Source organism: Coregonus lavaretus, assembly GCF_964263955.1.
Source record: "Coregonus lavaretus genome assembly, chromosome: 20".
NCBI lineage: Eukaryota > Metazoa > Chordata > Actinopteri > Salmoniformes > Salmonidae > Coregonus > Coregonus lavaretus.
In genome coordinates this window covers 18,994,669-19,021,886 of record NC_140007.1, presented here as the reverse complement: position 1 = coordinate 19,021,886, position 27,218 = coordinate 18,994,669, and the positions used below count along the sequence as shown (strand labels likewise).

The window sequence follows — 27,218 nt, the reverse complement described above, 5'->3', positions numbered from 1 at the left end:
CATGATCTATAAATCTATCTACACAGTGTTATGACTTACTGCTTACAGACATCAACAACAGAATATAAATCCATCAAGATTGTCATAGTTAGCTCTTCCCAATATACTGTACTGTATACCACAAGGGGGCAAATTGGATGGAGGCAATAACCGCAGTCTTGGCAGATTTTTGTTCCGTTGTTGATGTTTGTAAGCAGGAAGACACCCCGCAGTGTATGATGATGTCATGTCATGATGTTGCTGAACCTATGGTGCTCTTTAATGCCCTTTTCTTTGCTGTTTTAATAAGGGTGCTTGCTTCAACTTAAACTGTTCATTTGCCTCTAACAATTTAAACCTCTGACACTACCATTAAATATATTTTAGACTGCTGAAGCAAGCACACACATTTTCGTCAGGAAATCAAAATGTTCTGGTTGTTGATGTTGCAGATGTGGATGAGTGTCTGGTAGACAATGGAGGCTGTGACCATACCTGCCAGAACACAGCCGGCTCCTTCCAGTGCTATTGTCGCCTAGGACACCGGCTAGACGAGGACCGTCTCTCTTGTATTCGTAAGTGGATCAGATATGAATCCTGTCTTGGTGGTACTCAGGTAGAAATAACACATTGGGCCAGGAGTCTTTCCTGACCTGACTGTAACCTGACTGGGAAAAACTCTGGGCCTTAGTGGTAGGCTATAACTGGCAGTACAAGTTAAAGGCTCTAACTAGGGCCCAGAGTTTACAATTAACAAATTGCTTTATGTTAAGTGGCATGCTAAACTGGATATTAGAATGGAGAGAAAGTGTGCAAAGAGAATGACAATGACTGTTGTACACTCTCCCTTCAGCCCTGGAGGGGGCAGTAGAGGCGTTGGAGTGGAGCAGTCGCATCGCGGTAGAGCGCCCTCTACCCCAGATCACCCTGCTGAGGGACTACTTCCAGCAGCTGGAGCGTTATGACGACTACGAGGAGGACAGCCTGGGAGAGCTGCGGGCCCAGAGCACCCTCACCCAGACCTTTGGTATACATACAGTTGAAGTCGGAAGTTTACATACACTTAGGTTGGAGTCATTCAAACTCGTTTTTCAACCACTCCACAACTTTTTGGTTAACAAACTATAGTTTTGGCAAGTCGGTTAGGACATCTACTTTGTGCATGATACAAGTAATTTTTCCAACAATTGTTTACAGACAGATTATTTCACTTATAATTCACTGTATCACAATTCCAGTGGGTCAGAAGTTTACATTCACTAAGTTTACTGTGCCTTTAAACAGCTTGGAAAATTCCAGAAAATGATGTCATGGCTTTAGAAGCTTCTGATAGGTTAATTTCCAAACGCCTGAAGGTACAACGTTCATCTGTACAAACATTAGTACGAAAGTATAAACACCATGGGACCATGCAGCCGTCATACCGCTCAGGAAGGAGACGCGTTCTGTCTCCTAGAGATGAACGTACAGTTGAAGTCAGAAGTTTACATACACCTTAGCCAAATACATTTAAACTCAGTTTTTCACAATTCCTGACATTTAATCCTAGTAAAAATTCCCTGTCTTAGGTCAGTTAGGATCACCACTTTATTTTAAGAATGTGAAATGTCAGAATAATAGTAGAGAGAATGATTTATTTCAGCTTTTATTTCATTCATCACATTCCCAGTGGGTCAGAAGTTTACATACACTCAATTAGTATTTGGTAGCATTGCCTTTAAATTGTTTAACTTGGGTCAAACGTTTCAGGTAGCCTTCCACAAGCTTCCCACAATAAGTTGGGTGAATTTTGGCCCATTCCTCCTGACAGAGCTGGTGTAACTGAGTCAGGTTTGTAGGCCTCCTTGCTCGCACACGCTTTTTCAGGGCTTTGTGATGGCCACTCCAATACCTTGACTTTGTTGTCCTTAAGCCATTTTGCCACAACTTTGGAAGTATGCTTGGGGTCATTGTCCATTTGGAAGACCCATTTGCGACCAAGCTTTAACTTCCTGACTGATGTCTTGAGATGTTGCTTCAATATATCCACATCATTTTCCTTCCTCATGATGCCATCTATTTTGTGAAGTGCACCAGTCCCTCCTGCAGCAAAGCACCCCCACAGCATGATGCTGCCACTCCCATGCTTCACGGTTGGGATGGTGTTCTTCGGCTTGCAAGCAACCCCCTTTTTCCTCCAAACATAACGATGGTCATTATGGCCAAACAATTCTATTTTTGTTTCATCAGACCAGAGGACATTTCTCCAAAAAGTACGATCTTTGTCCCCATGTGCAGTTGCAAACCGTAGTCTGGCTTTTCTATGGTGGTTTTGAAGCAGTGACTTCTTCATTGCTGAGCGGCCTTTCAGGTTATGTCAATATAGGACTCGTTTTACTGTGGATATAGATACTTTGTACCTGTTTCCTCCAGCATCTTCACAAGGTCCTTTGCTGTTGTTCTGGGATTGATTTGCACTTTTCGCACCAAAGTACGTTAATCTCTAGGAGACAGAACTGAGCGGTATGACGGCTGCGTGGTCCCATTGTGTTTATACTTGCGTACTATTGTTTGTACAGATGAACGTGTTACCTTCAGGCGTTTGGAGGTCTACCATTTTTTTTCTGAGGTCTTGGCTGATTTCTTTTGATTTTCCCATGATGTTAAGCAAAGAGGCACTGAGTTTGAAGATAGGCCTTGAAATACATCCACAGGTACACCTCCAATTGACTCAAATGATGTCAGTTACCCTATCAGAAGCTTCTAAAGCCATGACATAATTTTCTGGAATTTTCCAAGCTGTTTAAAGGCACAGTCAACTTTGTGTATGTAACTTCTGACCCACTGGAATTGTGATACAGTGAATTTAAAGTGAAATAATCTGTCTGTAAACAATTGTTGGAAAAATGATTTATGTCATGCACATAGTAGATGTCCTAACCGACTTGCCAAAACTATAGTTTGTTAACAAGAAATTTGTGGAGTGGTTGAAAAAACGAGTTTTAATGACTCCAACCTAAGTGTATGTAAACTTCCGACTTCAACTGTACTTTGGTGCGAAAAGTACAAATCAATCCCAGAACAACAGCAAAGGACCTTGTGAAGATGCTGAAGGAAACAGGTACGAAAGTATCTATATCCACAGTAAAACAGCAAGGAAGAAGCCACCGCTCCAAAACCACCATAAAAAAGCCAGACTATGGTTTGCAACTGCACATGGGGACAAAGATCATACTTTTTGGAGAAATGTCCTCTGGTCTGATGAAACAGAAATAGAACTGTTTGGCCATAATGACCATCGTTATGTTTGGAGGAAAAAGGGGGTTGCTTGCAAGCCGAAGAACACCATCCCAACCGTGAAGCATGGGGGTGGCAGCATCATGCTGTGGGGGTGCTTTGCTGCAGGAGGGACTGGTGCACTTCACAAAATAGATGGTATCATGAGGAAGGAAAATGATGTGGATATATTGAAGCAACATCTCAAGACATCAGTCAGGAAGTTAAAGGTTGGTCGCAAATGGGTCTTCCAAATGGGCAATGACCCCAAGCATATTTCCAAAGTTGTGGAAAAATGGCTTAAGGAGAACAAATTCAAGGTATTGGAGTGGCCATCACAAAGCCCTGACCTCAATCCTATAGAAAATGTGTGGGCAGAACTGAAAAATCGTGTGCGAGCAAGGAGGCCTACAAACCTGACTCAGTTACACCAGCTCTGTCAGGAGGAATGGACCAAAATTCACCCAACTTATTGTGAGAAGCTTGTGGAAGGCAACCCGAATCGTTTGACCCAAGTTAAACAATTTAAAGGCAATGCTACCAAATACTAATTGAGTGTATGTAAACTTCTGACCCACTGGGAATGTGATGAAAGAAATAAAAGCTTAAATAAATCATTCTCTCTACTATTATTCTGACATTTCACATTCTTAAAATAAAGTGGTGATCCTAACTGACCTAAGACAGGGAATTTTTACTAGGATTAAATGTCAGGAATTGTGAAAAACTGAGTTTAAATGTATTTGTCTAAGGTTTATGTAAACTTCTGACTTCAACTGTATTTGTTTAACTACTTTTTCCTATTCCTTCTTCTGCTCTTCCTCCACCTCCCCAGTGTGTCTTAACAACACGTTTGGCCACGACTGCAGCCTGACGTGTGACGACTGTTCCAACGGTGGTGTGTGTGACATGGAGGAGGGCCACTGTGACTGTCCTGATGGGTGGACAGGCGTTGTCTGCAACCAGAGTGAGTGTAGCCACGCAGAGAAAACAAAACATCAAAGCATCAACAGGGTTTTAACCCTCAGTCACAGGTGTTACTGATCACCTGAGGATTTATTCACTAGGAACTAAACGAAAGCAAACCAATTTAAACATGGAGGGGACTCCAAAAAAAAATCCATTGCAAAACGTTTTGCTACAGTTTGCTATGGTGTGCACTAATGAATACACCCCTGATTTGCTACTAGTCATCTAAGTTCTAACCCAGTGTTTCTCTATCCATTGCTGGGTGAAGCTATAAAAGTGGCCTACCTTGTGTTTAAATGGAATTTCACATTCTGTTAGACACAATCATTACATTTTACATTTTAGTAATTTAGCAGACACTCTTATCCAGAGCGACTTACAGTTAGTGAGTGCATACATTTTTCATACTGGCCCCCGTGGGAAACGAACCCACAACCCTGGCGTTGCAAGCGCCATGCTCTACCAACTGAGCTACACGGGGCCAATCATCATACAGAAAATTCCTTATTTGGTGACGTATCTACCGTATATAGCTTTGTTGAGAGAGTTAACGCCATACCTCTGTTTCTGCTTCTCTCACCTCTCTCGCTCTCACTCTCCTTCCCTTTGCCCAGCTTGTCCAAAGGGCACCTTTGGCAGGAACTGCTCCTTCAGCTGTAAGTGTAAGAATGGTGCCACCTGTGACCCTGTGAGTGGGCACTGCCGCTGCCCACCTGGCGTCAGCGGGGACATGTGCCAGGATGGTGAGTTGGCACAGATTCATGCAGCACTGGATCAAAATAGCATTGTTTTCTCTCAAAAAGGTACAATTGATTTAGCTTACAATTGAACCAATGGAATTGTCCTAAAAGTGCAAATCCTAATATTGGTGCACCTTATAATATGTTGTACTTTCTACTCTTGCCTCTGTGTATCTGTGCTCTGTAGGCTGTCCTAAAGGCCTGTATGGGAAACTGTGCAATAAGAAGTGTAACTGTGCCAATAACGGGCGCTGCCATCGCACCTATGGAGCCTGCCTGTGTGATCCCGGGCTCTACGGGCGCTTCTGTCATCTAAGTGAGTGGCATGATGTCTCGTTGCCTCTCTACCTCGGTCTCTTTCACTCTATTTCCTTTATGTCATTCTTTCACTCCCTGTAGCCATTTTCTCCAATTGCCATGCCAAGTGATTACCTCAGGAAGGACTCATTCCTAGTACATCTGGATCTTACTGTGATCTGGGGCTGTCCAGCGAGTAGGATTGCTGATCTAGGATCAGGTCCCCTCTGTCCATGTAATCTTATTCAATGTGATCTAAAAGGCAAAACTGATCCAAAATCAGAACACCAACTCTAAGATGCTTTATTTGATTTGCTTTATTATGATCCCCATTATCCGACGCCAATGGCGACAGCTAGTCTTACTGGGGTCCGACACATAACGGAAAAGACATTACAGACAAAATACTTTACAATTTACATACATTTAAAAACATTAACATGTAGTGTGTATGTGCATCTATCAGTTACACATACATGTCAGTACATACACACAACAAGTAGGTCACATGGGGGAGAGGCGTTGTGTCGTTTGCTGTTCACTTGTGCTATATGAGACGGAATGGAGTTCTATGCACTCATTAATCTGCATAATACTGTTAATTTCCTTGAATTTGTTCTGGACCTGTGAAAAGACCCCTGGTGGCATGTCTGGTGGGGTAAGTGTGTGTGTTAGTGCTGTGTGTAAGTTGACTATGCAAACAATTTGGAATTTCCAACACATTAATGTTTCTTATAAAAACAAGAAGTGATTGTCAGTCTTTCCTCAACTCTTAGTCAAGAGAGACTGGCATGCATAGTATTCATATTAGCATTCTGATTACAATGAAGAGCAAGACGTGATTATATTGTCAATATGACTGAACCATAATCAAGATAAGATACATTTATGAATATGGGCCCTGGACCTCTCTTCCCCTGCACTACCATGTACACAGTCGGGCAGTATTAATGTGTACCCTATTAGGCCTGCAGTCCTGTTTAACCCTTGGTGTGCCATCTCTCCCCAGTGTGTCCTAAGTGGGCGTATGGCCCTGGCTGCTCGGAGGAGTGCCAGTGTGTCCAACAGAACACCCTAGAGTGCCACCGCCGCCATGGCTCCTGTGTCTGCAAACCAGGCTACCATGGCATGAACTGCCAGGAGGGTCAGTGGTCCAGAAAGATGTTCCGCACACACACAAGTGTACACATACACAAGCATACACACGCATGCACATGCACACATACACGTATGTGCACGCACACACATAAACATACACATGCATGCACATATACATATACGTACAGTGGGGAAAAAAAGTATTTAGTCAGCCACCAATTGTGCATGTTCTCCCACTTAAAAAGATGAGAGAGGCCTGTAATTTTCATCATAGGTACACGTCAACTATGACAGACAAAATGAGAAAAAAAAATCCAGAAGATCACATTGTAGGACTTTTAATGAATTTATTTGCAAATTATGGTGGAAAATAAGTATTTGGTCAATAACAAAAGTTTCTCAATACTTTGTTATATACCCTTTGTTGGCAATGACACAGGTCAAACGTTTTCTGTATGTCTTCACAAGGTTTTCACACACTGTTGCTGGTATTTTGGCCCATTCCTCCATGCAGATCTCCTCTAGAGCAGTAATGTTTTGGGGCTGTCGCTGGGCAACACGGACTTTCAACTCCCTCCAAAGATTTTCTATGGGGTTGAGATCTGGAGACTGGCTAGGCCACTCCAGGACCTTGAAATGCTTCTTACGAAGCCACTCCTTCGTTGCCCGGGCGGTGTGTTTGGGATCATTGTCATGCTGAAAGACCCAACCACGTTTCATCTTCAATGCCCTTGCTGATGGAAGGAGGTTTTCACTCAAAATCTCACGATACATGGCCCCATTCATTCTTTCCTTTACACGGATCAGTCGTCCTGGTCCCTTTGCAGAAAAACAGCCCCAAAGCATGATGTTTCCACCCCCATGCTTCACAGTAGGTATGGTGTTCTTTGGATGCAACTCAGCATTCTTTGTCCTCCAAACACGACGAGTTGAGTTTTTACCCAAAAGTTATATTTTGGTTTCATCTGACCATATGACATTCTCCCAATCCTCTTCTGGATCATCCAAATGCACTCTAGCAAACTTCAGACGGGCCTGGACATGTACTGGCTTAAGCAGGGGGACACGTCTGGCACTGCAGGATTTGAGTCCCTGGCGGCGTAGTGTGTTACTGATGGTAGGCTTTGTTACTTTGGTCCCAGCTCTCTGCAGGTCATTCACTAGGTCCCCCCGTGTGGTTCTGGGATTTTTGCTCACCGTTCTTGTGATCATTTTGACCCCACGGGGTGAGATCTTGCGTGGAGCCCCAGATCGAGGGAGATTATCAGTGGTCTTGTATGTCTTCCATTTCCTAATAATTGCTCCCACAGTTGATTTCTTCAAACCAAGCTGCTTACCTATTGCAGATTCAGTCTTCCCAGCCTGGTGCAGGTCTACAATTTTGTTTCTGGTGTCCTTTGACAGCTCTTTGGTCTTGGCCATAGTGGAGTTTGGAGTGTGACTGTTTGAGGTTGTGGACAGGTGTCTTTTATACTGATAACAAGTTCAAACAGGTGCCATTAATACAGGTAACGAGTGGAGGACAGAGGAGCCTCTTAAAGAAGAAGTTACAGGTCTGTGAGAGCCAGAAATCTTGCTTGTTTGTAGGTGACCAAATACTTATTTTCCACCATAATTTGCAAATAAATTCATTAAAAATCCTACAATGTGATTTTCTGGATTTTTTTCCCTCAATTTGTCTGTCATAGTTGACGTGTAGCTATGATGAAAATTACAGGCCTCTCTCATCTTTTTAAGTGGGAGAACTTGCACAATTGGTGGCTGACTAAATACTTTTTTCCCCCACTGTATGTGCATGCACACACGCACGCACACACACACAGACACACAAACAAACTAAACACACACGTCAAGGAATGGTTCTATCTGGTTTGATCTGGGTCCAGGAATCTGGCCCTAAATGTGTAACCAGTACCTTTAACCCACTTTTGCTCATCTCCTCTAGAGTGTAATAGAGGATACTATGGCCTGGCCTGCAAGAGTACATGTCAGTGTCCATCAGGGGTACCCTGTGATCATGTAACAGGGGAGTGTCTGCGCCAGTGCCCGCCTGGCTTCCATGGGGACAACTGTGACCTAGGTGGGTACAGTGCATGGCATGGCATGCCAACCCAGACCAATGCAGAATAGTACTTTATTGTCCATTTATTGGGAACAGAAATGTGTATTTCTTGTTTCTTCTAACTCCATCAGGCGAGACAACACAAAATGCTCGCAGACATGCACACACACACACACACGCACAGTATATGGCATCTAAGTCTATTGCACTCATTCTCTGTCAATAATCAAGAGACGGATGGGGTGTCTCCAACTCTGGTCCTGGAGAGCTACTGGCCTGGGTGTGCAGGGTTTGGTTCTAACCCAATTCCCAGACACCTGCTTCACCTACGGCCCTATAAAATCTGTGTTGTGGACAGAATCACGGAATCCAGACATTAAAACTGAATTCAACAATATTCAAACATGTATTCAAATCATCTAGTAGAAAATCAACTAAATGTATTGAACTTATTAGAAAATGCATTAATTGCCCAAGTTAATCATAAGACATGAACAAAATCCATCAGTGATTGTATTTTCCTGCAACTTTCTGAAATGGCACAGGAATGCCCTTGTCTGTGTGTGTGTGTGTGTTTGTGCGGTGCGCATATGTGTAGCCGTTAGCGGTGACGCTAATCAAATCAAGTTTACCAGATGTGATTGCGGGTGTTTCCTGAAGTCCACGATCATCTCCTTTGTTTTGTTGACGTTGAGTGAGAGGTTATATTCCTGGCACCACACTCCCAGAGCCCTCACCTCCTCCCTGTAGGCTGTCTCATCATTGTTGGTAATCAAGCCTACTACTGTTGTGTCATCTGCAAACTTGATGATTGAGTTGGAGGCGTGCTTGGCCACGCAGTCATGGGTGCACAGGGAGTACAGGAGTGGGCTGAGCAAGCACCCTTGTGGGGCCCCAGTGTTCAGGATGAGCGAAGTGGAGGTGTTGTTTCCTATCTTCACCACCTAGGGGCGGCCCGTCAGGAAGTCCAGGACCCAGTTGCACAGGGTGGAGTTCAGACCCACGGCCTCAAGCTTAATGATGAGCTTGGAGGGTACTATGGTTTTGAATGCTGAGCTACAGTCAATGAAAAGCATTCTTACATAGGTATTCCTCTTGTCCAGATGGGATAGGGCAGTGTGCAGTGTGATGGCGATTGCATCGTCTGTGGTTCTATTGGGGCGGTAAGCAAACTGAAGTGGGTGTAGGGTGTCAGGTAAGGTAGAGGTGGTATGATCCTTGACTTGTCTCTCAAAGCACTTCATGATGACAGAGGTGAGTGCTACGGGGCGATAGTCGTTTAGTTCAGTTACCTTTGCTTTCTTGGGTACAGGAATAATGGTGGCCATCTTGATACATGTGGGGACAGCAGACTGGGATAGGGAGTGATTCAATATGCCCGTAAACATACCAGCCAACTGGTCTGCGCATGCTCTGAAGACGATGCTAGGGATGCCGTCTGGTACAGATGGAAAGGCTTTCCCAAAAACCTTCTCCATCAAATGTTAACTATAAAGTAGCCTATGCCTACCTGGCATATAATGATTATTTGCATCAATCCAGCGGCCATTTGTTTTGCAAACTCTGCAATCACATGAGCGCTATAGAAACATCGCTAACCAAACAAAGGTCTCTTGCTGGTGCGCACTTGCATTTCTTCAATTTTTCCAAGACCTCAAAAGTGGTCTCCTGATGTGGTTTAAAGCTCCAATGCAGCCGTTTTTATCTCCATATCAAATCATTTTTGGGTAACAATTAAGTACCTTACTGTGATTGTTTTCAATTAAAATAGTCAAAAAGAAACAAAAATAGCTACTTAGCAAAGGGCAATTTCTCAAGTAAGAATTTTACTAAGACTGTCTGGGAGTGATCTGAGTGGGGAGGGGAAAACTTAAGATTATCTGTAATTGGCAGAGAGGTTTGGAACTCTTTCTTATTGGTCTATTTAACTAATTTACTGCATGGTGATGTCACCATAGAAGGCCAAAACTCCATCCCACAAAAACAAGCTGAAATTTCAGGCAGTCTTTTCAAAGAGCTCTGTAAAATAAAATATACACAAAGTTTTAGAACACCTACTCATTCAAGGGTTTTTCTTTATTTTTACTATTTTCTACATTGTAGAATAATAGTGAAGACATCAAAACTATGAAATAACACATATGGAATCATGTAGTAACCAAAAAAGTGTTAAACAAATCAAAATATATTTTATATTTGAGATTCTTCAAATAGCCACCCTTTCCCTTGATGACAGCTTTGCACACTCTTGGCATTCTCTCAACCAGCTTCACCTGGAATGCTTTTCCAACAGTCTTGAAGGAGTTCCCACATATGCTGAGCACTTGTTGGCTGCTTGTCCTTCACTCTGCGGTCCGACTCATCCCAAACCATCTCAATTTGGTTGAGGTCGGGGGATTGTGGAGGCCAGGTCATCTGATGCAGCACTCCATCACTCTCCTTCTTGGTAAAATAGCCCTTACACAGCCTGGAGGTGTGTTGGGTCATTGTCCTGTTGAAAAACAAATGATAGTCCCATCCAGGCTCTGTCGTAGCTGGCCGTGACCGGGAGTCCCATGGGGCGGCGCACAATTGGCCCAGCGTCGTCCAGGGTAGGGGAGAAATGGCCGGCAGGGATGTAGCTGTCACGCCCTGACTCAGGGGACTCGTATATGTTGAGTCAGGGTGTGTATATTCTTTGTTATCTATGTGTATATTCTAGTATGTGTATTTCTATGTTGGCCGGTGTGGTTCCCAATCAGAGGCAGCTGTCGCTCGTTGTCTCTGATTGGGGATCATACTTAGGCAGCCTATTGGCAGTGTCTAGTTGTGGGATCTTGTTCCGTGTAAGGTTTGTTGTGTTGTACCTTTGGACTTCACGTTTCGTTTCCTTTGTTGTTTTGTCGTGTGTTTATCGTTAAATAAACATGTACGCATATCACGCTGCGCCTTGGTCCGACCCGTCTCTTAACATACATGACAGTAGCTCAGTTGGTAGAGCATGGCATTTGCAAGGCCAGGGTTGTGGGTTCGATTCCCACGGGGGGCCAGTATGAAAAATAAATAAAAAGAATGTATGCACTCACTAACTGTAAGTCGCTCTGGATAAGATTCTGTTACTTGAACTCTGTGAAGCATTTATTTGGGCTGCAATTTCTGAGGCTGGTAACTCTAATGAACTTATCCTCTGCAGCAGAGGTAACTCTGGGTCTTCCATTCCTGTGGCGGTCCTCATGAGAGCCAGTTTCAAAGCGCTTGATGGTTTTTGCGACTGCACTTGAAGAAGCTTTCAAAGTTCTTGAAATTTTTCCTATTGACTGACCATGTCTTAAAGTAATGATGGACTGTCGTTTCTCTTTGCTTATTTGAGCTGTTCTTGCCATAATATGGACTTGGTATTTTACCAAATAGTGCTATCTTCTGTATATCCCGCTACCTTGTCACAACACAACTGATTGGCTCAAACGCATTAAGAAGGAAAGAAATTCCACAAATTAACTTTTAAGATGGTACACCCGTTAATTGAAATGCATTCCAGGTGACTACCTCATGAAGCTGGTTGAGAGAATGCCAAGAGTGTGCAAAGCTGTCATCAAGGGAAAGGGTGGCTATTTGAAGAATCTCAAATATAAAATATATTTTGATTTGTTTAACACTTTTTTGGTTACTACATGATTCCATATGTGTTATTTCATAGTTTTGATGTCTTCACTATTATTCTACAATGTAGAAAATTCAAAAAAAAATAAAGAAAAACCCTTGAATGAGTAGGTGTTCTAAAACTTTGACCGGTAGTGTATATAAAACACAGGTATATCACGTTTTTGACTGCACTGGGCCTTTAATCATTTTTGTGGACTTAGAACGTCATTCTTGTCACGATTTAACTGGATATGAACCCAAATGCAGACAACTACACCGAGCCAGAGAAGGTTTAACAGGTTTATTTACAAAGTTAAATTGTCCAGGTTTCCAAAAATAGGGGAAGAGCAAGTCCAGGTCTACAGGGAGGGTAACAGTTCCAGGTTCTGAGCAGGAGTGGTACCGTAACGTCCTAGTGTCCGTGGTGAGTCCAAAAGGGAGGTCCAGTAGTGGAAAGCAGGATGGTGGTGGCAGGAGTGAAGCGGAGGCAGGAGTCAGGTTCCAATAATCTGTGGCACAGGAGAAAAGTAAATAGAACAGGCCAAAAACACAAAGAGCGAAAACAAGCAGGTTGAGTCAGCAGCGAGACTAACATGGTCGTCTTGACTATGATCTGACGATGAGTGGCAAGTTTGACCGGGTCTTTAAGCCTGAGGTGATTATGGTGAATGAGCTGCAGCTGGAACCCTGACTCCCGCACACCAGACTTCACTCCTGCAATCAAGAACAGACAGAGGGGAGGGGGAGAGCAGAGAGAGAGCTACCTAGCAGCAGTAGGCCTAACAATTCTTTTAGTTTTTCTATTAAAAAAGTGTGATTTTGAGAGTGAATACCTGAAAGAATTTGGAAAAATGGAAACACAAAACTGAGAAAACGGAATTTGGAAGAAAACTCAATGGAATCAGGCAAAAAATAAAACCGATTTTATAGGGCCCTATTCACCTAATCAAGGTCCAGACTGTTTATTAAAGGGTGACATTTTGACAATGGAAAAAAGCAGAGCTCACAGCACCCCCACATCAACTGACATGCAGCACCCTAGTTATGAGCCAACCTGTGAGTCTCACAGGGTGGCCACACTGACAAGCAGCTCTGTGAATGTTTAGGGCTATGCTTCTTGACCTCAGATACTTCCGAGGGTGATGTTCTGGGAACCGGGGCTGTCCATTGGGTCTGCTTCCTCCATCCATCCCTCCATCTTTTTACTTATCCCACTCTAGTTTCCACTTTGGTGTCTGGCTAATAGGATGGTCATTGTGTAATGAATGTACTCAAACTCTGTGGGAGAAAGAGGTGTGTGTGTGTGTGTGTCTGTGTGTGTGTGTGTGTGTGTGTGTATATGCGCGCACATTTACATACACGCATGCTTGCATCCATGAAAGTGTGTGTGTTTGTGGAGATGCACTTACTGCATAAGTAAGTTCCTATATTAGTGTTTTGTGTCTGCGTGTGTATGTAGCTATGCATGCGTGTGTATCTATGTGTGTCTGTTTACGTGTGTGGGTCAATAACAGATGGAAATAACCAGAATCGTTTCATTGAAACACCAAGCTGGCGGTGAGTTGCTTGTCATCTGGAAGCCATTAAGCGATCAGAGCCTTGCATCTGCAATCAATTAGAAATATCGGGGAGCGAGGGGAATCGTGCTGGCCAACCTCCTCTTAATTCCCCCGTCTGTCTATCTGCATCTCTCTTATTGTATGTTTTGCAACCTTTCCCCTCCGTTTCCACTCAGAGCATGCGCTGACCAACTGTCTTCACTGACATTTTCAACCTCTGCCTGACCGAGTCTGTAATACCTACATGTTTCAAGCAGACCACCATAGTCCCTGTGCCCAAAAACACCAAGGTAACCTGCCTAAATGACTACCGACCCGTAGCACTCACGTCTGTAATTAATTCCCCCGTCTGTCTATCTACATCTCTCTTATTGTATGTTTTGCAACCTTTCCCCTCCGTTTCCATTTGGATACTCTGGGCACTCTGGAGGGGAAGGATACCCTCACTCTGTAAATGAGTACAGGGTCTCAGAAAAAGGCGCCGGAGGGGATGGCTGCCATTTTACGGGCTCCTAACCAATTCTGCTATTCTGTTGTGGGTTTTCTGCCACTGTCTCTTATGACCGAAAAGAGCTTCTGGACATCAGAACAGCGATTACTCACCTCAGACTGGACGAAGATTTTTTCTTTAATAAATCGTGGCAAAAGATTTACGGCTCCTCCCGGACCAGGCCCAAATCCCCGTCATTCGCATGAAGAGGAGACGTCGATACAGGAGCTGCAGATCCGGGTGCTTGGTGAGAATTAGTCGGCGAATGGATAATCAGCCTTTACCATCCGTCCTACTGGCAAATATGCAATCACTGGAGAATAAACTGGATGAGCTCGATTAGAAAATATCCTACCAACGGGACATTAAAAACTGTAATATCTTATGTTTCACTGAGTCGTGGCTGAACGAGGGCATGGATAATATACAGTTGGCTGGGTTTTCTGTAAAACAGAACAGGAACCTCCGGTAAGACGAGGGGTGGTGGTCTATTTGTCAATAACAGCTAGTGCGCAATCTCTAATATTGAGGTAGAGTACCTCATGATAAGTTGTAGACCACACTATTTACAAAGAGAGTTTTCATCTATAATTTTCGTAGCTGTCTATTTACCACAAACCAATGCAGGCACTAAGACCTCACTCATTGAGTTGTATAAGGCCATAAGCAAACAAGAGAATGCTCACCCAGAGGCAGCGCTCCTAGTGGCCATAGACTTTAATGCAGGAAAACTTAAATCCGTTTGACCTCATTTCTACCAGCATATCACATGTGCAACCAGAGGAAAAAAAAACTCTAGACCACCTTTACTCCACACACAGAGACGCATAAAAAGCTCTCCCTTGCCCTCCATTTGGTAAATCTGACCATAATTCTATCCTCCTGATCACTGCTTACAAGCAAAAACTAACAGGACTGTTTTGCTAGCACAGACTGGAATATGTTCCGGGATTCATCCGGTGGCATTAAGGAGTACTGTATACCACTTCAGTCACCGGCTTAATCAATAAGTGCGTTGACGTGTCATCCCGACAGTGACCGTACGTACATATCCCAACCAGATGCCATGAATTACAAGCAACATCCCCACTGAGCTAAAGTCTACAGCTGCCGCTTTCAAGAAGTGGGACACTGTCATAAGAAATCCCGCTATGCCCTCCGACGAACCATCAAACAGGCAAAGCGTCAATACAAGACTAAGATTGAATCCAACTACGTCGGCTCTGACGCTCGTTGGATGTGGCAGGGCTTGCAAACTATTACAGATTACAAAGGGAAACCCAGCCGTGAGCTGCCCAGTGACGCAAGCCTACCAGATGCTCGCTTCGAGCAGCAATGAACCATGCATGAGATCACCAGATGTTCTGTACGACTGTGTGATCACGCTCTCCATAGCCGATGTGAGTAAGACCTTTAAACAGGTCAACATTCACAAGGCCGCAGGGCCAGACGGATTATCAGGACGCGTACTCAGAGCATGCACTGACCAACTGTCCTCACTGACATTTTCAACCTCTGCCTGAGCGAGTCTGTAATACCTACATGTTTCAAGCAGACCACCATAGTCCCTGTGCCCAAAAACACCAAGGTAACCTGCTTAAATGACTACCGTCTGTAGCCATGAAGTGCTTTAAAAGGCTGGTCATGGCTCACATCAACACCATCATCCCAGAAACCCTAGACCCACTACAGTTCGCATACCGCCCCAACAGAGCCACAGATGACGCAATCTCCATTGCGTTCCACACTGCATTTTCCCACCTGGACAAAAGGAACACATATTTGAGAATACTGTACTGTTCAACACCATAGTGTTCTAAAGCTCATCACTAAGCCAAGGACCCTGGGACTGAACACTTCCCTCTGCAACTGGATCCTGGACTTCCTGACGGGCCGCCCCCAGGTGGTAAGGGTAGGCAACAACACATCTGCCACGCTGATCCTCAACACGGGGGCCCTTCATGGGTGCGTGCTCAGTCCCCTCCTATACTCCCTGTTCACCCACGACTGCGTGGCCATGCACGACTCCAACACCATCATTAAGTTTGCCGACGACACAATGGTGGTAGGCCTGATCACCGACAATGATGAGACAGCCTATAGGGAGGAGGTCAGAGACCTGGCAGTGTGGTGCCAGGACAACAACCTCTCCCTCAACATGAGCAAGACAAAGGAGCTGATCGTGCACTACAAGAAAAGGAGGGCCGTGCATGCCCCCATTCAAATCGACTGGGCTGTAGTGGAGCATATCGAGAGCTTCAAGTTCATTGGTGTCCACATCACTAACAAACTATCATGGTCTAAACACACCAAGACAGTCATGAAGAGGGCACGACAATGCCTTTTCCCCATCAGGAGAATGAAAAGATTTGGCATGGGTCCTCAGATCCTCAAAAGGTTCTACAGCTGCACCATCGAGTGATTGACTGGTTGCATCACCGCTTGGTATGGCAACTGCTCGGCATCTGACCGCAAGGCACTACAGAGGGTAGTGCGTACGGCCCAGTACATCACTGGGGCCACGCTTCCTGCCATCCAGGACCTCTACACCAGGCGATGTCAGAGGAAGGTCCGAAAAAATGTCAAAGACTCCAGCCAATTAAGTCATTGACTGCTCTCTCTGCTACCGCACGGCATGTGGTACCGGAGCGCCAAGTCTAGGTCCAAAAGGCTCCTTAACAGCTTCTACCCCCAAGCCATAAGACTGCTAAACAGTTAATCAAATGGCTACCCGGACTATATGCATTGACCACCTTTTTTACGGTGCTGTTACTCGCTGTTTATTATCTATGCATAGTCACTTTAGCCCTACCTACATGTACTTATTACCTAATTTACCTTGACTAACCTGTACCCTCGCACATTGACTCGGTACCGGTACGCCCTGTATATAGCTTCATCACTGTTATTTGATTGTGTTATTATTATTATTATTATTTTTCTTCTTCACTTTTTGTTTTTGTATTATTTATTTTAAATATATTTTGTTACTTAAAAAAAAAAAATCTGCATTGTTGGTTAAGGGCTTGTAAGTAAGCATTTCGGAGCATGTGACAAATACAATTTGATTGATTTGAGTCTCTTGATCTCTGGCTCTCTTCCTCTGTCTTTGTCTCTCTATCCTTCGCTCTCTCTCTCTCTCTCTGTATGTGTCTCTCTCTCTCTCTCTCTCTCTCTCTCTCTCTCTCTCTCTCTCTCTCTCTCTGTCTCTATGTCTCTCTGTCTGTCTCACTCTCTCTCTCCCTGTCTCTGTCTCTCTCTCTCTCTCTCTCTCTCTCTGTGTGTGTGTCTCTCTTTTCAGGCTTTAACACAACAAAATGTGGAAAAAGTCAAGGAGTGTGAATACTGTACTTTCTGAAGCCACTGTATGTATATATACAGTATATCTCTATCCCTTACTCTCTCTCTTTCTCTCTCTCTCTCTTTCTCTCTCTGTAAATCAACATGAGCAGATGGTGAATTGCTGGACATGCTGTGCTAGACAGATCCACCATTCACAGGCCAAGGGGGATATCAGACAAACTTGACACAGATATGTCCTACGTTTCAATCTAATCAAACATATTCATCCAAATTCAGTTCAATTGAGGGTAGCCAAACAGTTGTGTAAGCATAAAAGAGTATAGTGTGTTTTTCATCTGTATATCATATCATAAATCATAAATGTGTGTGTATGTGTGTGTCCTCTTTCACAGACTGTCCAGAGGGTCGCTACGGGGCTGGATGTAACCAATCGTGCCACTGCTCTGGCTCCCCATGTGACAATGTGACAGGACAGTGTGACTGTCTTGCCGGTATGAAGGGACAGCACTGTGAGACTGGTAAGGATGGGGGGCAACATGCTAATAAGGTGTGCTGTGTAGGGCCATGGGGGAAGAGGAACTCTGATGGTGGGTGGAGGGTGCAAGGGGTTCCAATTAATAAATCAAAAATAGTTTTTGTATTTTCTTTACATGTACTGCACAAACATCAGGAAAGGAAAGGTGTGACTCGTTATCATAAAAACATGAGATTTTATTATCTACTTCAAATTCAAATCATGACGTTTGGGCCGTCAATGCCATGGCCTTCATCAGATATTAGGCAAACATCCAAAGACATTTGTCTGGCACTAGGTAGGTAGAATATGAACTGTACAAAAAATAAAGGTGTCACTGAATAAAACACCTCAACCTCCAAGGCGTTTGAAAAACAAGGAAAACTCTAGGAAGACGAACCAGTCCTCCTAGAAACGGAGCCCATCCTCTTCTGGCTGGCCGGGCATAATGACAAATCCCATAGGAATATCCTCCTAGCATACCGGCATGGAAAAATCACTGTACCACGTCGGTCCTCTTTAAAAGCTCTCTTCAAATCAACATTGGCTGGGCTGGCCAGAGCAGTATGTGTGTTATATTCAACAATGTGATCGCACACATCTCTCTCCAACTGCTAACCATAGTAAAACAACCCAGAAAACGTGTTGTGATTCCATCTTTAATGTGTTTCCATTCTGGTCCGTTTGAGCTTCTCCTGGACGTTGTTGTGAATACGAGCTCCTTGGAAGAGGTGATGGAACTGAGCCTGGCAGTTTTAGAGAAGAGAGAGTACTTAAAGGCCCAGTGCAGTCAAAAACATGATTTTCCTGTGTTTTATATATATTTCCACATTATGAAGTTGGACTAATACTGTGAAATTTTGAAAATGATGATAATACCCTTTTAGTATAAGAGCTGTTTGAAAAGACTGCCTAAAATTTCAGCATGTTTGGTGGGAGTGAGCTTTGGCCTTCCATGGTGACATCACCCTGCAGTAAATGTGTTGATAGGCCAATAAGAAAGTGTTCCAAACCTCTCTGCCAATTACATCTAATTATCAGTTTTCCTCTCCGCACTCAAACCACTCCGACAGTCCTAGCTAAATTCTTGCTTGAAAAATTGCTTTTTGCTAAGAAGCTATTTTTGTTTATTTTTGACCCTTTTAATTTAAAACAATAACAGTAAGGTACTTAATTGTTTCCCAGAAATTATTTGATATTGAGATAAAAACAGCTGCATTGGACCTTTAAGGTCCACAGTGGCTATGTCCCAAATGGAACACTATTCCCTACATAGTGCACTACATTTGACCAGGGCTCTGGTCCATAGGGTGCCATTTGGGACACAACCAGTGTCTTTTCTCAACCTTGTTCAAGACCGGCTAAGGTTAACTTGAACCGAAATGGCATGGAAAATTATGGGGCAGCTAAAGCATTGTAGCATCTCTTCAATCACTGCTTCGTAAGAGGAGTTGTGTCACAATACAGACCCATAAAAACAATGTTAACCCATTGAAGTACACATGCAAGAGATGGGAATAGAAAGGGAGAGAGAGAGAGACAGATCAAGAGTACTCATGGTCAGAAAGCCACTGTAGCGAGTTATACATACAGTATATTAAAACAGCACTTTATGAAATTAGATTTTCAAAGAAGCCATATGAGAATGAGTACTATGTTCATTCTTTAGTCATGGAACCCTGGTTAGAATAATAATGCTGAATAGTATTAGCCCCATATGAAGAATATAACATTTCATTCACTTAGGACAGCTTTGGAGTATTTTTCTCTCTCACTTTCTCTCTCTCTCTCTCTCTCTCTCTCTCTGTCCCTCTCTTTCCCCTTATGTCTGTTAGAGTGTGAGGAGGGTCGTTGGGGTGTGGGCTGCTCAGGCTCCTGTCCCCGCTGTCAGAACAGGGGAGTGTGTGACAAACACAATGGAGTGTGTTGCTGTCAACCTGGATACATGGGCACCCTGTGTCAGAGCGGTGAGAGATACACACACACACTAGTCACCACTCCTCAGACTTAGTATAATTGACCATACTATCTCTCTTTCGTAGCCTGCCCGGTGGGTAGATTTGGCCTGGGTTGTCAGCTACGCTGTCTGTGTGATAACGGTGGCCGCTGCCACCCGGTGACGGGCCACTGTGCCTGTCCTGAAGGATGGACTGGACCCAGCTGCAGCAGAGGTAAGTAAAGATGATTGATTGTGTGACCCACAATCATCACTGGAGTACTTTATGGTCCGCCCTACCACGTAGACCTTGGTTCAAATAAAATACTATTTGAAATTTGGGCTTAATTCCCTGGCTCAACGGAACCAATAGAAGAGTCGCAAAATTGCAAAACCTCGCCCATCTTGCACTCCAGGCAGGCTAAAGCAAACCAGGCTAAAGTAGTTGAACCCAGGTCTGCTACCACTTCAGCTTGTAATAATAGTTATAATAACATTGTAGTTCATTAGTTGGTTCCTTCTTTGATCATGACTGTTTTAGTGAAAAGCTGTGAAAAAATATGAGATATATGAGTTGTGGGGGTCATGACCTTGTGTTGACCTCTGACCTCTGTCTCTATGGCAGCATGTGATGCCGGGCGCTGGGGAGCGGACTGTGCCAACATGTGTGAGTGCCCGGGCAGCGATGGCAGCTGTGACCTCATCACGGGACAGTGTCACTGTGAGGCGGGCTACACGGGACCACACTGCCAACAGAGTAAACACATACAGTACATCTCCTTGTGTGTGTGTCTATGCTTGTGCACTTTCATGTGTGTGTGTCGATTTGTGTGTAACTGTACATACACTTGCTGGGTTGGGGACAATGCCTTAACAAAGTCACTAGCAGGGGAAAGTGTTTTAGTTTCTCTCTGAGCTCTCTCTCTCTCTCTGCCCTTGCACTGCCACAGAGTGCCCAGAAGGCTCCTTTGGCGTAGGCTGCAGACACAGGTGCCAGTGTGCCAACGAGGCGGCCTGTGAGCATGTTAGTGGAGCCTGCACCTGCCTCACTGGTTGGACCGGCACCTACTGTGAAAAATGTAAGTGTGTGTGTGTGTGTTGGATAACTAATTAGAGTATGTGAGAATGGCCACATGATATGTTTGGAGGTGTGTAAGGTCGTCATTAATTGACTTAACTGTATAAATAAAGGTGACATTTTAAAATGTGTGTGTGTGTGCAGCATGTCCTGACGGCTTCCATGGGCTGGAGTGTCAGCAGCAGTGTCAGTGTTCTAATGGGGGGAGATGTGACCACCTGACGGGTGCCTGCCACTGTCCAGACGGCTGGGTCGGACCACAATGCAATACCAGTGAGTCCCATTGGCCTAGGCCCGCTATGCAAATTCCATCCTGCCCACCCATACACCCATCCATCCATCCATCTATCCATACACATACAGAACACGCGGCAGGTAGCCTAGCAGTTAAGAGCGTTGGGCCTGTAACTAAAAAGTCACTGGTTCGAATCCCTGAGCCGACTAGGTGACAAATCTGTCGATGTGCCCTTGAGCAAGGCACTTAACCCTGATTGCTCCTGTAAGTTTCTCTGGAGAAGAGCATCAAACACATGTCAAACAAACTAGACAAAAGCACACAAATGAATTATGTTAGTAACTAAATTTATATGAGATCTTTTCTATTGCATTATAGTTTATTTAAGATACTTTCAATAGTTCAACTCCACACCGTAATCAGATTGTTTTAATTTCTCCAGGAATTACATTTTCCTACTAACATCACATTAAGAGCTGTTTGTGTGAGAAAATGTTATGGAACACCCCTTTAAAGAGATTCTCTGGTACTGTTATATACTTTTTAGCCAGTAGTTCTGAAAGTAATGCTCACGAGCCAAAAGTGGTCCCCGAAAATGTATTACTACGCCACATATATGCAGATATGTGCACTATGTCATTGCTCTCTCTCTCGCTCTGCTGTGTGTGCATCTTGCTATCTGTCACTCAAATGGCGAGGGGCTGAAGCTCATTGGCTAGAACTCAAATTGCTAGGGGGCTGGCCCACGTGGGGGAAAATGTAGGGGAAATGGCGCAGCACAGCTTACAGAAAAACAGTGGCTTTCAAACTAGGGATGTTGTGGCAAAGTTCCGGAGCGTATCTTTAACAGCCTGAATAGTACCAAACATGTATCAAACCAATATCTGGGGGATTTCTGTAGCCGCTCGATAAAAGAAAAGAAAAACAGAAAAACAGGTGTCAGTACATTTTATGAAGTGGTAATGGTAATGACGTGTCTGGTGAATACCCCTCGTGTTCCCCGCTTGTATGTGCCATTGCATAATCCCCTGGATCGACATAGTCATTTTTCTGTTCTGACTGGTAATGGGGTGCCAGGAGGGCCAGGGGCAGACTCAGTGATTTGGAGGCCCCAAGCAGAGGCCTGTCTGAGATCCCTGCCCAGAGCCGCCTCTAGCCTTTTGGGGGCCCTAAGTGAGATTTGGTTGTCTAATGGTAAGTCTGAGGAGGGCCCATTCCAAAGAATTACCTGTGTGTGCCTGCCTGTGTGTGCGTATGTGTGCCTGCGCCTGTGTGTGCCTGTGTGTTTGTGCGTGTGCCTGTATTGTGTGGAGAGCCGAGCGTTGCACACAACTGTCACGACACCTTTGTATTTGTATACAGTTATAGTTTATTATGGCTGTTTTTGTTCCCCCTAACATTCTGTGCCCTGTTCCTGTGGTAGAATGCCAGACAGGGTGGTTTGGCCGTGGGTGTAAACACACCTGTGAATGCCGTAATAATGCCACCTGTGACCCTGTGAGTGGGCAGTGCCAGTGTACGCCAGGGTGGATCGGCCCCAGCTGTGAGAAAGGTACTGTCAATATGTGTGTGTGTGTATGCGTGTGTGTGCACTTGCGGGGGTTCGTGGGTCATTCTACCAAGAGTGCCTCTTGGGTACTGTAATTTGGTCAAAACAAAATCTATTTATCTCACCTTATTTTAACATTCTGTCATAAAGAGCACATTTAACTTAATAAAAAAAACATGTTTTCACATCTCAAGTGGTTAAAAAAAGGCTATAGTAATTTCCAATTAACATTTGTATTGTCTGTGTATTGTAGTGTTTTATTGATTTTTTTTTTGTATATATAGTATAAAAATAAAATAAATTGCCAATTAAGTCCCAATTCAAGTAACAGAGTTGACTGTAACAGGATTGACATTGCATCTTAAATCAGCCATAAATCCCCTTGTGACATGGGGGATGGAAGCATGTTGTGTGCTACAGGAAGGGACAATTACATGCAAGCTTAATTTTGTAAATTTATTTTTATGTTCTATCCTGTCTATCTATCGGTAACAGGGTTGATGTGTTATGCTTGACGTGCTCACTTTTCCACCACAAAACACCAGAAAATTGCCAAACAAAGTAGAACTAGCTCACCTGCTTTTACATTATGATTTTACTACTATGTTCAATATTTATTTTGAATTTAACCTTTATGGGATCGGTGTCCCGTATACGGGACGGTTGAGCTAACGTGCGCTAATGTGATTAGCATGACTGTTGTAAGTAACAGCGAACTTTCCAGGACATAGACATGTCTTATATGGCAGAAAGCTTAAATTCTTGTTAATCTAACTGCACTGTCCAATTTACAGTAGCTGTTACAGTGAAAAAATACCATGCTATTGTTTGAGGAGAGTGCACAACAACAAACGTATCGCTGCAACTGGTTTGATACATTCATCTCTGAAGGTAAATAATGTACTTACATTCAGTAATCTTGCTCTGATTTGTCATCCTAAGGGTCCCAGAGATAAAATTTAGTTTTGTTTGATAAAATCCATTTTTATATTCAAAATGTAAGAACTGGGCTCTACAGTTTCAACCCCTGCTGTCTCTGGCTCCACACCAACCCCGCCCGGCCATCTAGATGTGTGAAAGTTAGTGTATAAGCTAATGATCCATCATGTATGACATTCCTGGGAGTGTGTAAACTTAAATTTTGTATTACCATATCATTTTTGTATGTTCTCTGTAGTTATGTACTTGAAAATGTATCAATTGACCAATTCTGTACATTTGGGCAGACTTGATACAAAATAGTCCAGTATTGCAATGCTTCACTGGATCTGAAACTTTGCACACACACTGCTGCCATCTAGGGGCCTAAATCAAATGTGTGCCTAAACTGCAATATTATATTGTGGCAAAGTGTTTCCTTTCAAATGGTATCAAGAATATGCATATCCTTGCTTCAGGTCCTGACCTACAGGCAGTTAGATTTGGGTATGTCATTTTATGGGAAAATTGAAAAAAAGGGTCCAATCCTTAAGAGGTTAAAACGAGAGTTCAGTTTCCATAACAGGGTTGACCTTAAAATGAGGGACAGATGGAAATTAATAATTTATCACATTAAATAAATTATAATCTTCAGAAATGACTTTTTCAAATAAACAAAAATAACTATGGCGTTACAGTGATGGGGAAAACTTGGAGACATTTTGGGGTTAAGTGAGTTAGTCTTCCTAGAAGTCAGAAAAATATGACGAGGGACATGTCAAAATGCAGATTTTTGGCACTTTAGCAAGTCTTCATTGATATTCAAAATCTGATAGATTGAATTTTTCATGTGGTGTATGTTAAAGGCACCATTTAATATAACAGGCTTTTATAATTCAATGTTAGTTCACAATTTCTACTTAAAATATCAAAGGGACTCAAATGGCACTCTATTTGTGGAACAATCCTCCTGTGTGTTTGTATGCATATGTGCATTTATCCATGCACACACATCCGGGCATGTTTGTAAAAGACAACCTGTGTGTGTGCTCATGCATGTGTGCATGTGTGACAGAGAATGTATTATTTTGCTTACAAAATTGGAAAGTCCATTTGAAAAGCAGGTTATATTTAGCTGCTATTCAATCCTCCACATCTGCACATTTCATTGAGCGTCCCTAATGCTAAGTAATGGTAGCATTCCCTCCCTTTCCAACCACTATACATACAGGACAGTGGCTACACTCTGATTCTCTACCCTTCTCCCTAAAGTGTGCAGTCATTCACTCCCCCTAAAGGGTTGAAATAGAACAGACAATACATACAATACAGTGGCTGCACTTTGATTATCTTCCCTGTCCCCTGAAGTGTGCACTCAACTTTTTCACTCAACTTTTTCATGGACTTGTGTACGTTTGAAATATGGTGGAATCTAACTCATGTTTACAGCGATGTGTATCTTTCTTTCAGAATGTGTAGACGGCTTCTATGGACAAGACTGCCACTATCACTGCCTGTGTCAGAACGGGGGTGTGTGTGATCAGTTCTCTGGGCGCTGCTCGTGCTCCAATGGGTGGACCGGGGCAGCCTGCGAACTGCGTAAGTGGTGGATCAACTTCTAGGGCCAAATAGGGAAGAAGGGGGGTTGGGAGATTTCCAATGCACTTAGGCCCTCAACAACGGTTATAGGGATACTGCGAGATTCTACTTACCCAAAGTCAGATGAACTCGTGGATACCATTTGTATGTCTCTGCGTGCCGTATGAAGAAAGTTAGCAGTAGTTTTGCAAGCAAAGCTAACTAGCGTTTGCGCAATTACTGAAAGTCTACAGGTACGGTAAATGCCAGAATCTCGCAGTATCCCTATAATGCAATAACAGATAATGTTATAACTGGTCATAATGCAATAACTTTTTAACAGGGTAATGTAATAAGTTGCCGGATAATGTAGGCTAATAAACATGTTGAACAGATAATGTGATCTTTTTTCCACTGTAATAAGTTAGTGTGTTATCCTGTGGTTAATTATGTTATTAGGTGAGTAACAACTTTTTGGATGAATAATTAACTTCAACGGATCATGTAAAATTCCAAAATCACTGTCTTTATGATTTATTTAATTTATTTTAAGGGTGATACGCTAATCAATCCGCTGGCTAGACCTAGTTACAACTATGTATACCATGTAGACACCATATAATAAGTCCTTAATAGAAGTCTGAGTTCAACCTCCTGTGTGTGCCACTCCCCCTCCCATTGTACTGTATCTCAGCACATTTTCGAACAATGGCTGCAATAAGTGCTGTGGTTCTTCCAATCACAAAAGGTTGTGGTAGTGTAGATGTGAGCCATCGCAGGTCAATTCACAGTTCTTACCTGAGCATTTACAGTCCATTCGGAAAGTATTCAGACACCTTCCCCTTTTCCACATTTTGTTACGTGATATTTCAGTTTTTATTTTTAATAAATGCTTTTTTTTTTCTCGCTAATAACTTATTTTTGCTTTGTGATTATGGGGTATTGTGTATAGATTGATGAAGGGAAAAAACTATTTCATCCATTTTAGAATAAGGCTGTAACGTAACAACATGTGGAAAAAGTGAAGGGGTCTGAATACTTTCAGAATGCACTGTCCATACAGTTTAAAATACTACATGACATTACATTTCATAACACCTTACCCAACACATTGAGTGTGTTCCCTCAGGCCACCACTCCACCACCACATATTTACAATACAACATCCATGTGCACGTGTGTGTAGATTGCGTGTCTTATCATGTGTATGTTTGTCTGTGCCTGTGTGTGTCTCTTCACAGCCCCCGCTGTTCCATAAGGTGTCTTTTTATCAGTAAAAAAAAAATCTGATTCTACTGCTTGCATCAGTTACCTGATGTGGAATCGAGTTCCATGTAGCCATTAATCTATGTAGTACTGTGCACCTCCTATAGTCTGTTCTTGACATGGGGATTGTGAAGAGACCATTGGTGGCATGCCTTGTGGGGTATGCATGGGTGTCCAAGCTGTGTGTTAGTACTTTAAACAGACACCTCGGTGCATTCAGCATGTCAACATATTTTTTTTTAAATATTGAATGACATCCGAATAGCAAGTCAGTTGGTGTGATATACAAATGCATTTACTGTAAGTAGGCTTTACATGACAAGGGAAGTGGGTTATGGAAGGCAGCAAAAGAGAGGGATCAGAAACCATATCATATGTTGTGTCATTTCTTACCAACGGGCTGTGGTAAAAAATTTAAACTACCGACTGCCAGTAAAACAAGTATTGGCATTGAGAATGTGTGGCGCAGTGGTCTAAGGCATTGCATTGCAGTGCTAGCTGTGCCACTAGAGATCCTGGTTCAAATCCAGGCTCTGTCGTAGCCAGTCGCGACCGGGAGACACATGGAGCGGCACACAATTGGCCCAGTGTCGTCCAGGGTAGGGGAGGGAATGGCCGGCAGGGATATAGCTCAGTTGGTAGAGCATGGGGTTGTGGGTTCGATTCCCACGGGGGGTATGAAAAATTTAAAAAATTATGTATGCACTCACTAACTGTAAGTCGCTCTGGATAAGAGCGTCTGCTAAATGACTAAAATGTAAATGTAAATTG

At 43.4% G+C, this 27,218-nt stretch overlaps 1 protein-coding gene across 1 annotated transcript in view; it reads left to right on the top strand.

The window, feature by feature from the left end:
- The window catches only part of LOC311147419 (uncharacterized protein), a gene marked incomplete at its 5' end in the record, with an annotated part of 75,282 nt that overhangs the window by 26,520 nt on the left and 21,544 nt on the right, over positions 1 to 27,218 (top strand). Inside the window, 15 exons of the mRNA XM_084184121.1 lie at positions 432 to 554; positions 833 to 1,006; positions 4,070 to 4,201; positions 4,818 to 4,946; positions 5,131 to 5,259; positions 6,250 to 6,384; positions 8,284 to 8,418; positions 17,766 to 17,891; positions 19,723 to 19,854; positions 19,930 to 20,058; positions 20,449 to 20,580; positions 20,774 to 20,902; positions 21,046 to 21,174; positions 22,560 to 22,688; positions 25,074 to 25,202. Coding sequence (XP_084040247.1) covers positions 432 to 554; positions 833 to 1,006; positions 4,070 to 4,201; positions 4,818 to 4,946; positions 5,131 to 5,259; positions 6,250 to 6,384; positions 8,284 to 8,418; positions 17,766 to 17,891; positions 19,723 to 19,854; positions 19,930 to 20,058; positions 20,449 to 20,580; positions 20,774 to 20,902; positions 21,046 to 21,174; positions 22,560 to 22,688; positions 25,074 to 25,202 — 1,992 coding nt within the window. The remainder of the gene's footprint in view (positions 1 to 431; positions 555 to 832; positions 1,007 to 4,069; positions 4,202 to 4,817; positions 4,947 to 5,130; positions 5,260 to 6,249; positions 6,385 to 8,283; positions 8,419 to 17,765; positions 17,892 to 19,722; positions 19,855 to 19,929; positions 20,059 to 20,448; positions 20,581 to 20,773; positions 20,903 to 21,045; positions 21,175 to 22,559; positions 22,689 to 25,073; positions 25,203 to 27,218) is intronic.